This window comes from Pavona decussata, unplaced genomic scaffold (genome assembly GCF_977016875.1).
Source record: "Pavona decussata unplaced genomic scaffold, jaPavDecu1.1 SCAFFOLD_16, whole genome shotgun sequence".
NCBI lineage: Eukaryota > Metazoa > Cnidaria > Anthozoa > Scleractinia > Agariciidae > Pavona > Pavona decussata.
Genome location: NW_028145439.1, coordinates 1,095,001 through 1,107,339, shown reverse-complemented (window position 1 = coordinate 1,107,339; position 12,339 = coordinate 1,095,001). Strand labels below are relative to the sequence as shown.

The window sequence follows — 12,339 nt, the reverse complement described above, 5'->3', positions numbered from 1 at the left end:
CTCCAGAAATTACCTAGAACACCCGACATAAACATTCTCAGTGTTTTCTAAGAGTTGCAGTACCTAATATTTCACTAGTATCAGCAATCAGAGTGCACATTTTTGTCTCGGGTTTTTTTTAGAAGAACAAAGAAACAAACTAAATTAAACGCTTAATGACAAAGCATTATAATTTATCAGAAAATTATATAGATTTACTTATAAAGACAGTGGTAAATATCTGTCTTAGAAAGTTCCCCAGTGCCTTGGGGGGCATCCTTATTGGCCCTCCAACAAACACAGTTCCCTTGTGCACTTCCAGAAAAAAACAAAAACAAACCATATCCACCCCACTGAAGGTCATCGGAAATTCCTAGGGGGAGGGGGACCTTAGAAACCAAAATTTTAGAAGCAAAGTATGAAGCTAAACTGGAATTTCCCAGTGGGAGAGAAGAAGCAAAACAAAAACCCTTCTGTGGGGGCAGTTTGGATATTTTCTGGAACTGCACAAGTCATTTGATGTTGCCAATTTTCAGCGGGAGTTAAATTAATGTTTGCCAAAACTGCACAAGAACCAGAAGCATGCACAGCAAAAGTACTACTGTAATGTTTAATTGTATCACAAATCAAGTTAGTAAAATTACTATATTATTCAAGATTACACTGGGGGTCCTCACATCAAACTGTTGTTCTGCAGTGTCTTTTACCCAAATGATGGCCATTTTTACTAATTTACTGCAGTTAGCTAAAACAAGGTCTGGAACAGGCAAAACTTGATGAAGACTGGGAGAAGTGTTGACATAAATTTTAAAAATTCTTTGAGCCTTCTGATCAAACATCAAGAATGATAGTGCAGTTTTCAATTGAGTGTCAAAAGTAATTATTACGCATTTGCTTTGGTTTTGCTGTACTATGCTTCGTGATTGATTAGCAAAATTCATGCCACTTTCTTAGCCAATGGAAACCGAAACCAAAAACAATTGTTACTAATGCATGCACGCATTTTCCCATGCTTGGAACTGGTTACATGGTTTCATGTATTTGCTTTAAATACTAATTGGTTCATTGCGCTGTTTAAAGGCTGTTGTGATTGTTCAGAGTAATAATTAATTTTATATTTTCGTGTTGGTTTTATGACCCTCTAATGAAAACCACTCCAAAGATATATTTTACTTCTTCTAGAGTTCTGAATAGTATAAAAACGTTTTTTGGTTCTACACCTCAAAAAAAAATTGGCAATGATAGCTGGGTTAAATGGGCTGTCTCATGATTGAGCCACATAGATGTGGATTGCGAAATTTCAACCACTATACTGCTGGTCTTCATGAAGACCAGTAGTATAGCAGTCGAAATGTTGCGATCCACATCTATGTGACTCAATCGTGAGACAATTAAACTCAGCTATCATTTTAAACCACGATGACCAACACCTTTCATAATAAAATTGGTAATATTATTTCCAGGCCTTGAACCAGCCTGACCATGAATGTCCTGAAAATACATGTGGCCACCTTACAAAGCAAAGACGTTTTTCCTGGATTTCTTAGTCCAGGTAAGGGCTCCAGGTGTTCTTACTATATTATATCTTGTTGTCATGGTTTGATCTTCTGTTTGAATGGCCACAATACACAAGTGTTCGTTCACACTTCTCATTTGTACAACTGTTACTGATTTTATCCATTTATTAGAAATTTACATTGAGCAACTCCACACCCATCTCCTTGTTTCTTGATCTGCTTGTAACAAATAAATCTGTCCCTGATATAGGTCACATTTCTGTTTCCTTCACTTTGTGCTTTATTCTTCTTCATAACAACTTAAACCTATCAACTAGAATCCAAGTCGTTTCAAGACAGTCACAACATCATCCTTATGGATTCCTTTTATCTTCAGTTGACTAGTAAGTTCATTTATTTGGCAATAAATATCTTTTCCGAGATGATGTCTTAAACAGTCATCCAGTGCCTGAAAATAGAGATAAAAAGGAAATAATAAGATGGGAAAATTTAATTGTCAAACATGTTAATAATTTATCAAGAGAAAACAAAGAAAATCACTACCGTGACAGTGGTTTGGATATGTGTTCCTAATTACCATAAAATTTTGCCAACTTTAGCCTTGAATTTCTCCAAGAATTATCGATCATTTGAGAAGCCATATGAAACACTTGAAAGTGTGTTTCATCAGATATCCAAACACTTCTCATATCTGATGAAACACGCCTTCTTGTGTTTGATATTAATATTTACTTGACCTATTATTATTTAGTATATTTCTCGTCTACGTTATAACAATTTGTGAGGGGCCCAATGTCTTACCTGCAGATCTCCTTTGATTTTTCTTATCACAGTGAGCTTATAATTTCCTCCACGCTTGTAATCTGTGTACACTGGCAGGTTGTTGAATTTGGATCTTTTGATTAAGAAAGGCAAGTTTGGCGGCTCTACAGAAAAAAAGGTTAAATATTCAGCAACAAGAATTTGTCACTTTATCAATCAAAAACATCAACTTATGTTGATGGTTTAGACATACTGCAAATGATTGGTTCCACACCAATTAATGATCAAGCTGATTGGCTAATAATAGGCTACAACTGGGCTAATATTACCCTTCCACGGACTTTAGATCTTCTTGTACTTGGGGAAAGCAGACACACAACTAAATATTTTAGAACTTTACATCTCCATGTGTAAATGGTCCAAACAATGAAGAGGCTATTTTAGTTGTAAGGTATCTATTCCAAATAATTCTTCTCCTTAGAGGTGACCTTGCTGGGGAATATGCTCATGCAGAGGATCTTTCCCATTTCTGTGTTACTCTGTAGGCAATTTTCCAGCTTAAACAGACATGACACTATCTGGTCACTACTTGTGCATACTTTTAAAGACAAATGCACTCGATTAAGTTACGATTTTATCAATTGAAGTTTTAAACTGTTTGGGGTAAGATTGCTGAACAAACCCATACATAAATTACGAACACATTTCCTGAATCAAACTCTACTCAAAGTCAATGTTTGTTTATAAGGGATAGTATGAGAGTAGTACACACATTATAAACTCAATGTGAGGGACTGTACAAAAATCTTCCCAATTTGGCCCCTCAGTACTGATAGTGGTAAGCAGCAGCAGGGGTTAGGGTGGAGGGGAGGAGGGGTGGAGTATGTGCTTCAAGCCTTATCCATGAGACTTCCATTGTCTCTTATTAACAAAAGAAGACCTCTGGGGCCCTTCCAAAGATCTGATGTAGCACTGCAGAGCAAGCCTCATCAAGACGTAAGCACAGGACACAATAATTAGTAAATTAATGATGCATGCATATAAAGCTGCATTAAATATGGAAAACATCATACCAGTTGCAGGGGGAACCCATCCACTGGGTGATTCTTCAATCTGCTTTAGCCTCTCTGGCTTGATGTGATAAGTCACTTTACTCTGTCCAGGTCTAGGTCTTTTGGCTCTACTTGCAGTCTAAGAAAAGGCAACGTAAGACGAGACAAGAAAAACAAATTGATTTCAGTACAGTGTCAAGGATATTTATCTCAACTACATTACAACAAATGCTGAATTACATAAAACAAAATTTAACGGACGATAAACTACTAAACATGCTAAGCAAGATTTCGCACTGCCCCATAAATTGTGCGACTCACACCCTATTCACACTCGCCGTTTTTGGAAGAGGGCTAGTATGAGAGTACATGTTATCATGTTGTTGATGTATAGGGTTGCATACCTGCCAACTCTCCCGGTTTTCCCGGGAGTCTCCAAGTTTTTCATGAAATCTCCCGGTCTCCCGGGTAGAGCACCAAATCTCCCGGGAAATACCTACCGCGGTCTTTTTGAGATATGTTTATTAATATTGGTTATTTCTTGTCGGTTTCTTGTTGGGTCTTCGCTAACCCCCCCCCCCCCCCCCCCTAAATGTAGGCTTGATGACATGGTTCTGCTGGGACTGCGGAACAAAGAGAACAGATTTGTAGACGTCTCCAGATTTTTGTACTCCGGGGGTTGACAGGTATGGGGTTGTGCGGATACCCTTCCAAATACTGCTATAATTTAACAACAAAAAAAATAAACTACGTAAGTAACCTTTGTCAATGATGGCCCAGTTCTTGATTGCAAAGTTGCACTTGTAGAAATAAAAGATCTACAAATTTTACACAGTGCATTGGCGGCCGCCATTTTGATTTTAAGACTGGGTGACGCTGACATCTTCATCGCAGGCGCTTATCCCATCATGCCTTGAGCACCATGCGTCAAATGGCTGCGCATTGACAACATCCGTCCTTTTCGACAATTTTGTTGCACCACCACGTGTAATTGGTGAGAAAGGTAGGCAAAAACTCGCGAAATTTTCATCATTTAAAGCCGAAATATGATCCCTTTCACATCATAATATATCGAGTACTTATTGTAGTTCCTTTTGGTGGTAGCTTACTCAAGATGCAGCTATTTGTGCGCGGACAAAACCTTCATACTTTTGATGTTACGGGCGGCGAGTGTGTGTTTGATCTCAAGAATGAGATTGCCTTTGCCGAGGGCATCCCCGCCGATGAACAAGTTCTTTTCTACGCTGGAAAACCACTGGATGATGACTTGAGCCTGTTGGACTGTGGAGTGGCTGATTTGTCTACTCTTGAAGTTGGCCTTCGCTTGCTTGGAGGTATGAATTTACAAATCTTTTTCCTTATCATATTTTGCATTGGACACCAGCTTGTTTTCTTTAATTTTTTGTTGAATAGTCAAGAAAGTTACAGAAAACAGTTGCTCATTTCTTTTATCGTTATAATGTAAGATTCTCTTTCTCCAAACTTTTACTCATGCTGGACTATAAACTTTATAGAGGTTGAGCATTAGTGCAAGTTATGAGAACATGAAACTGTTTTTGGCATCTGATCGGAGTGTAAGTAAGTAACCTTTATGTAAGTGTCAAGATTCATTCTAGTGCATAACCGACACTAATTACGGACACTATACAATAATGAAAAACTAAAATTAAAAAAGTGAAATATATACATAATCATCTTAAAGTTCTAAAAATCTACAATCTACAAATCACTCTAAGGTCGTAGAGATGATTGTGTATAACATCCATTGCTGTTTCATGTTCTCCCAGTATTTTATCAGCCCATCCGTATTCACTTGATTAATTGAAAGTCAATAATCGATAGAAATCCAAACAACAACAGAAAACTTATGAGCTCAGTTGCTATGATCGCCAGCAGAAATCATTATTGTAATGTTCCGAATCCTTTTGTGCTTTAACTCATCCACTCTGTTTGTCAGTATAGTTGCAATGAGTCATTGAAACTTGGCATTACATACATGAGTTTTAGATTTGTTATCAGTTACTGACAATAGTTGATGGCAAGCTGAGATGAAGGCCATGTTCAGGTGTCATGCTTTGTTGTGCCAAACTTAAATTGCAATGGAGTTTGACTGCAGCTTGGCGGAAGCAAGACTCTGATTGAGATGCATGTCATGCTGGTTTCATACTTCACACAGGATTTTCTGAATTCATGTTAGAAATTAGTTAGCATTTGGTCCTGTTTTGTTTCCAGTTGCTCAACTTGTATTTGAGTTTCATGTCGCCCAAATACATTAGTCACCAGGGCCTTCTGGAGACAGTGTACATGTATACTTTATAGCAATATAAAAAAATGATAAAATAATACAGTAGGTCAGACAGAATACAATTTTGTACACTCAACCCTCAACCTCATTAGAGGATAGTGAATGCATAACAGCCAAACGTCAAGCCTCATAATCTCTGCTACCTCTACATTTTATGATGAGGGATTCTTGACTCTCTTCTTTGGACTTCAATATAGAGTGGATGGCCATTGAGACATGAGTATTTGTTTCCTGTTCTGCCTTCCCTTTAACTCAATAAGTGCAAGTAGTTAGCTGAATCAATGCCAAAAGTCTAACATCTCTTCTCTCGATACTTAGGTAAGGTTCACGGCTCCTTGGCTCGTGCTGGGAAAGTGAAGGGACAAACACCCAAGGTATGTTCCCTCATTCATATATTTTCTTGATTGCCACATTCTCAGTCAAAATTTGTGGTACAACTTCACTGAGACCACAGATAATCACATCTTGCCCATATAAGCAGTCCTCTCCTTCTCCCTTCCTTCAATGTTGTGTTCACAGTGTTTCTTTCACTCCTGCCTGCTGTAACAAACAAAGGCGACAGGGCAAAAGAAAGAAGGGGACCGTTACAACATTTGTGACTGAGCATGCAGTTGTTCAATCTGCCTGGGGGTTTAAAACTTTACAAAATGTTTCTTCAGGAGGTTACCCAAGTGTCTGTATGCATGTAGTAACAAATAAATTGTGGTTCCCTTTGGTAATTTTTTAGTTATGTGCATTCAAAGGAAGACTTAGGTAATGACGTCATGTTTAACCATTACTGAACATTGTTCTTATCAACTAGGGTGCAGTAGGTTGGACTCTAGACTATTCCAAGTCACTTTGAAGTGCATTCATGGTGTGTGAATAAAAACCTCTTACAAACCGAGTTCGAGGTCCGTACTGTAAGTTACAGACCAAGTTTTTTTCCAGTAGATTCATGGTCTGCGCACTTCGCCCTTGGGCCATAAATCAACAGGAAAAAACGAGGGTCCGTTACTTACAGTACGGACTAAGATATTTATTATATCTCTGAGGTTAATCGGGTGGGCAGGAAAGAAAACTGGTTGAAGTTTAGTGGGTAGTACAGTGAAATACAGCTCACAAAATTGACCAATCACACCCCATGTACTAACTGAGAGATATAATTATAAATACCCATATTTGTAATCACTTTGGAAACTGTCTCCATAGGTTGATAAACAAGAAAAGAAAAAGAAGAAGACCGGCCGTGCCAAGCGTAGAATGCAGTACAACAGGCGATTTGTCAATGTTGTGGCTGGCTTTGGAAAGAGAAGGGGACCTAACTCCAATGCTCCCTGAAGTGCTGTACATGTTAGAATAATAATCATGTAAATGGTGCTTATTCCACAATAAAATATTCTTTTAACAGTACTGCATTCAATGTGTCAATCAATGCAGCTGTGTTTTTTAACATCAAGTTTCCCTTCTGGCCCCAATTGTTCAAAGAGCGGATAACTTTATCCACTGGATAAGTTAGTATCCAGCGGAGCAAATGAACTCCAACTACTGCTACTAATTTTTCCACACATTCCCGTAATAAAATTTGATATATGCTTCTACTCTGTCCACAAATTATAGGGCTATCAGGAAAGCCTTGCACACATTTACTCGGCCGGATAGCGAACTATCCAGTGGATAAAATTATCCGCTCTTTGAACAACTGGCGCCTGTCTCTATATTTTATACACTAAGAGTAGTCTCTTCTTGTTGCCCAGGGTGCACTAGAGCAGGAGTGACATTTTGGCTCAAAATTGAAAAAAAAAATGCTCCATACACATGGCATTGCATGTACTTGTACGCTTTTGCCTTGTTTGCCCTTGAGCCCCCCAAAAACTCTCACGTAGACCCCAATCAGAGAGCTTGCTTGCAGGCTATTTTCCTTGTTAATATTATTTAGAGTATCTTATGAGCTGGTCCAGCTCACAAGGCTGTTGCCTAACAAAAATTTTAAAGAGCCCACAGGGCTGAATGCTGAGAAGTTAGGAGCCCAACATGTGAATTGTTAGGTGCTGCTGCAAAAAAGTTTGGTGCTCAGACCATTTTCTTGGGAACCCCAGGCTCCCATTGGGCAGCAGCCTTCCATTTATCACAGATGCTCATTTCACATGTTGTTAACAAGAGGTAACTGTTTAGTGAGTCTACCACAGTATCGAGTGTAAACAGTTACTAGCTATAGGTCTGCAGAACATCTCTGAATTAATACCCTGCGAGCAGTGGTTCCTCCACCTGATGCTATGTACGCAGATTATCTTTTGATTTACCCCCCTTCCATTTAAGCCTATACAACTTTACTTTCAGCTGGCATATTTGTGGTATTTAATTACATGGTTTACATGCACAGCACAAACGTCAGTGTGTTTTGTACTAAATTTACCAGTTTATTACAAAGAGACATCATTGATTTTCTGAAAAAGGCATTTATTTTTGTTGAATAGCAGCTACAGAATAATAATAAGTATGACAATAATTAACAATTATTCCACGAGCGTGCGTTGGATATGAGATGATAGATAGCCAACTCGGCGCTTCGCGCCTCGTTGGCTATCTATCATCTCATATCCAACAAACGCGAGTGGAATAATTGTTTTATTAAAAACAATCAAGAAACTTTGTAAGTTATGGCTTGTTTCGCTTAGCAAGAACAACCAGAAGACCATTTTAATGATCCCTATCCTCGGGCATGGTATAATAGCTCATATACCATGGCCGCTAAGCCAATCAAATCCCTGGAATTACATTACACAATGATCCGTTTTTTAATAATCTATAATATAACGGATAACCTGGATGTCCACTCTGCCATCCTTCAAATGGAAGAATGGCATGTTGTGGATAGGATGTATAACTATTTTCAGAATGCAAACACATTGACTTTGTTAGAACTGAAGGCCTGAAAGTTAAGTCCTTAACTACATAATTTGACAGCTTTTTACTATTGGTCAGGCAGGTACCATTGGGTTCAATGCTATGTTCAACTGACTTCAAGAAACGTTTTTTTTTTATTTCCTCAAACAACAATAACATAGCGTTTGCTACTAAGGCTCAATTACCAGCCACTGTTCGGGAAATGAGCCCATGTTCTTCCCTGAGGACAAAAAGCCAGATCCGGGGTAGCAGTAGAAATCAAAACCTATATGTTTGCCGGACAACTTCCAATTTATTACCAACAGAATGAGAAGTTTCATTATTTTGAGGTCATTTCCTTGCATTGGCATGGTAAAAGTTACTTCCAGGATTTAGATCATACAGCCTGCATAGCAGACAGTTTCGAAAACTATTATTATTAAAGGGTGCAGTGTTGTTGGGGTACATGGACAAGAGCCTCATGTACATGTAATTAAAGCCCTGGCGTGCACACCCAGGGATAATATCATGCACTCGCTAATCACTACTTTTTACGTTCTGTACACAATTTATTATTAATATATGTTCTGTAAGCATCAAGGGGTCTTTTAATTACTTACAGAATGTTTAATAGACATCCTTAATTCTAGCCTAGTCTGCAGCACTATAATTTAAATCATTATTTTATACACATTACTTACTAGACAATTCAAAATAGGGTTTCTTACAAAAGTAAGAGCTATATATATAATTATTTTTTGCACAATAATAAAACTGTCACACGACAGCAATCTTTGTACTGCATCAGAGTGGTTACAATGCGTTCACATACAACATAATATTGATCTGTTTTTGATAGATTAAATCATCCTGATTGATTGTTCATTCAAAATAGGCTTTTGCTTCACTTTAACCTACTAATTACACTGGGAGCAAAGTATGGAGCAAGCAATAACACGTAATAATTTATTATAATTTGTAAGTTGTTGGCCAGTGAATTTACAGAATTGAAGCTAACTGAAGGGCTTAGTTGAAAACTATGCTTAGTGGAAATTTGGCAGAAAATCCAAATTTGGCAGGGCCATTATTAAGAAACATGAGTTAGTTCTGTGTCTATTTTGTGATCTGAAGAATTAGCCTATGACCTTTTCCTATTTTAAGCTAATTATTATTGATAGTAGCAGTACTGCTCACTTTGATTTGTAGCCACGTCGAAAAAAAAGTGGTCTTATGTCCAACTGTGTGGTACGTGTAAGCTAGCTGCATGTAAACGTTACACAAGCACATAAACTTAATATTCAGGACACTTGATAGCTATGTCTTGTAGGGAAATATTATTCTGACTTGTAGATACCATCTTCTTTCCAAATTATGACTCAAGAAATTATTTCCTAGAGTTTTGTCTTTAAAACCTTTAATAAAAAAATGGTTAAAGTGAAAGGTTTTTTTGTGAGAAACTAACACTCAGAGTTAGCTTGCATGCGTGATTCTGTGTGTTTCCCCAAATGAACCCTTACTCTTACCCCAGGCTACCACTCGTTTTGAAAAGTTGGCTTTTTGTGAAAGAACAAAAAAAGTCAGAGGCTAAATTCTTGAAATTTCAGTCCAGATCAAAAAAATATGAAATAAATATATAAAATAAAAGTTAAATAAAAAAGGAACTAGAATTCTTACTGGGCATGAATCACAGTTGACCTGTATATACCAACTGCACTTGTTTGGAGTAATTTTACAGGCAAATTTCCCCTTCTTTAGCATAATTTTTGGCCAAGCTCTTCAATTCCCCAGAGCTCACTCCTTCATTTCTTAATGTTGTTTGAAAAGATAGTTCACGTAATGTTTCAGCAACTTGCAACTTTTCATAAAAACTCTTGGCCTGAGTTAGATTTCAGTCATTTTAACTTTATTTTAAGACAGGCATAACAAAAAATATACTCATCTGATCTCAGTATAGCTTATAACTTAAAGTGAAGCACATTTACTATGAATAGTATTAATTATTTCTTTTAAGAGCTAGTCTACTTTTTAATAACAACAGGAACTCCGTGGCAACACTTCATTTTTTGTGTCAAGGAGGACTGCACCTGATCCAACTTGACCAGTGGCTGACAGCATACCGGCACTGCCATTCTGAAATGAAATTGGAAATTAAAGTTAAATATCACAACACAATTTTTTTCAATTCTTCGTGTATATTATTACACGTATTACTGAGGCCCTGCCAGGGGGGGGGGGTCCCGTGTCGCTTGTCTGAATTTTAAAATGTCCCGTATCGGTGTTTTGTCAGTGCTACATGTCGCTGTCGGAAATTTAATGAAAATAGTTTGTCCTTGTCGGAATTTAAGGTTAAGAAAAACGGTGCAAGATGCGGAAAATAGATCGCGAGCAGAGGTTCTTTATCACATCAGACCCACACACGCTTACCTTGTGACTTCGGCTCTGCGTGCACTGCCGGATGATGAGCCCGCGCTCACACCAGAATTTAGAGAAAATTTATTGTCTTTATTTTTATTGGTCAAACTTTCCCCTTAGTTGGCCTTTACATCACACTAAAATTCAGTGTAAAAACATATGAAATCACCGTTCTTTGTCATTAATTCTCGACCTTATTGTCACTGTCGGAGTTTTGTCCAGAAAAGTTGTCTTTTGTCGCGAATTTATTTCATGCGCTGTCGCTACTTTTTGGGCCATGTCGCTTGTCGGAATTTACCCTGGCAGGGCCTCATTACTGTATCCAGACAATCAAAGTTTCAAACTGATGGTACTGTACCATGTTTCTGATCTGTTCAGGAAACACTTTTCTGCCTCTTTATTACCAGGGAAGCAGGGATGGTGCAGTGGTGAGAGAACTTACATGTACATGTACCTCCCACCATTCCACCAATTTGATCTGGAATCAGTGAGCCCTGACCACAGGTTTGTCAGCTGAACAAACTGTCAAGTGTAACCCTTGTTAAAATTAACAATATTATTGGTTCATGCGTTAGTGTGCGTTCATCGAGATATGAAGTTTCAAACCTTGATGAACGCACAGCTGACGCATGAACCAATAATTATTGTTTTATAACAATCATTTTCAACACAGTAGATTAAATGTTGTATAAAGAGAAATTCCATCTTTTACGCTTTGCTGACATTATCAGCGTGCACAATCAGAATATGAAGCATGCAAGTGCAATTGAATTTGATTACACAAATTTGCTGGCTATATGTTAAAATTAAAAAAAGGTTGATTTATTTTTATTATTTTAGTAAATAAAAATAAATCAACCTTTTTTTGTAACATATAGCTAGCAAATTTGTAGGTAGCAGCTTACCTGATTACTGTCATTCATTGATTGCAAAATTTGCCGACAGATTTCTGTAAAAGCCTAAAAGAGAATTTAGATACATTTCTTGTTAAAAAGGAAAGTTAAAAGTTTTCTGAAAACAAGTATGAGCTAAGTAAAGAGTATTATTTTTTTATTAACCTTCCTAGTTTTACACGAGTGCTTCAGACAAAGACACCTTCGCCATATTATATATTTCTTTGTAATACTAACAACTATACCTCTTGAGATTCTAAGAGCATTTGTTACCAGAAAATTTAACTTCAACTTAAAAAAGTCTCACTGTCAATAAAATTTTAACAACGAAGCACAAATTGTAGTGGGGAAAACATCGATCGGAAGTAATGTTTTTTGAAGTAATTGATGGCTACATACAATAAATCATTAAAGCACTATAAGTCAGTTATGCTCTGACTTAACAATAGATCCAAAGAAAAAGAGGTCTTTGTTTGAGATAATAATAATAATAATAATAATAATAATAATAATAATAATAATAATAATAATAATAATAATAATAATAAAAGTCC

General features: G+C 37.2%; 3 protein-coding genes across 4 annotated transcripts in view; 1 reads left to right on the top strand and 2 right to left on the bottom strand.

Annotated features, from left to right (window-relative positions):
• Window positions 1–564: 564 nt before the first annotated feature.
• Window positions 565–4,199, bottom strand: LOC146487210 (large ribosomal subunit protein mL49-like). The gene is made up of 4 exons (XM_085086527.1): window positions 4,071–4,199; window positions 3,332–3,449; window positions 2,298–2,422; window positions 565–1,944 (listed from the first exon to the last, which is right to left on the bottom strand). Exons 1-4 carry the CDS (start codon window positions 4,197–4,199, stop codon window positions 1,810–1,812), a joined length of 507 nt encoding a protein of 168 aa, XP_084942653.1. The 3' UTR covers window positions 565–1,809.
• A 21-nt stretch (window positions 4,200–4,220) lies between these two features.
• LOC146487209 (ubiquitin-like FUBI-ribosomal protein eS30 fusion protein) lies at window positions 4,221–7,012 on the top strand. 2 transcript variants are annotated; one of them, XM_085086536.1, is made up of 4 exons: window positions 4,221–4,313; window positions 4,415–4,644; window positions 5,934–5,989; window positions 6,807–7,012. In XM_085086536.1, the coding sequence occupies exons 2-4, from the start codon at window positions 4,425–4,427 to the stop codon at window positions 6,933–6,935; spliced, it is 405 nt and encodes a 134-aa protein (XP_084942662.1). In that variant the 5' UTR covers window positions 4,221–4,313; window positions 4,415–4,424; the 3' UTR covers window positions 6,936–7,012. The 2 variants fall into 2 exon arrangements, with proteins under 2 accessions (XP_084942662.1, XP_084942671.1); XM_085086545.1 differs by having other exon boundaries at window positions 4,251–4,313; window positions 4,399–4,644.
• Window positions 7,013–9,086: 2,074 nt separating this feature from the next.
• LOC146487208 (ras-related protein Rab-13-like) overlaps window positions 9,087–12,339 on the bottom strand; it is a 9,371-nt gene continuing 6,118 nt past the window's right edge. The window contains exons 7-8 of the mRNA XM_085086513.1: window positions 11,798–11,851; window positions 9,087–10,610 (exon numbers count right to left, since the gene is read on the bottom strand). Coding sequence (XP_084942639.1) covers window positions 10,506–10,610; window positions 11,798–11,851 — 159 coding nt within the window. The 3' untranslated portion in view covers window positions 9,087–10,505. The remainder of the gene's footprint in view (window positions 10,611–11,797; window positions 11,852–12,339) is intronic.

Excerpts from the sequence above, each read along its gene's own strand:
- LOC146487210 (XM_085086527.1), bottom strand. The coding sequence starts at position 4,199 with ATGAAGATGTCAGCGTCACCCAGTCTTAAAATCAAAATGGCGGCCGCC. Across the intron at positions 3,450-4,070 it reads CTGGGCCATCATTGACAAAG|ACTGCAAGTAGAGCCAAAAG; the intron begins GTTACTTACGTA and ends GCCTTTTCTTAG. Across the intron at positions 2,423-3,331 it reads ATGGGTTCCCCCTGCAACTG|AGCCGCCAAACTTGCCTTTC; the intron begins GTATGATGTTTT and ends TTTTTTCTGTAG.
- LOC146487209 (XM_085086536.1), top strand. The coding sequence starts at position 4,425 with ATGCAGCTATTTGTGCGCGGACAAAACCTTCATACTTTTGATGTTACG. Across the intron at positions 4,645-5,933 it reads TGGCCTTCGCTTGCTTGGAG|GTAAGGTTCACGGCTCCTTG; the intron begins GTATGAATTTAC and ends CTCGATACTTAG. Across the intron at positions 5,990-6,806 it reads TGAAGGGACAAACACCCAAG|GTTGATAAACAAGAAAAGAA; the intron begins GTATGTTCCCTC and ends CTGTCTCCATAG.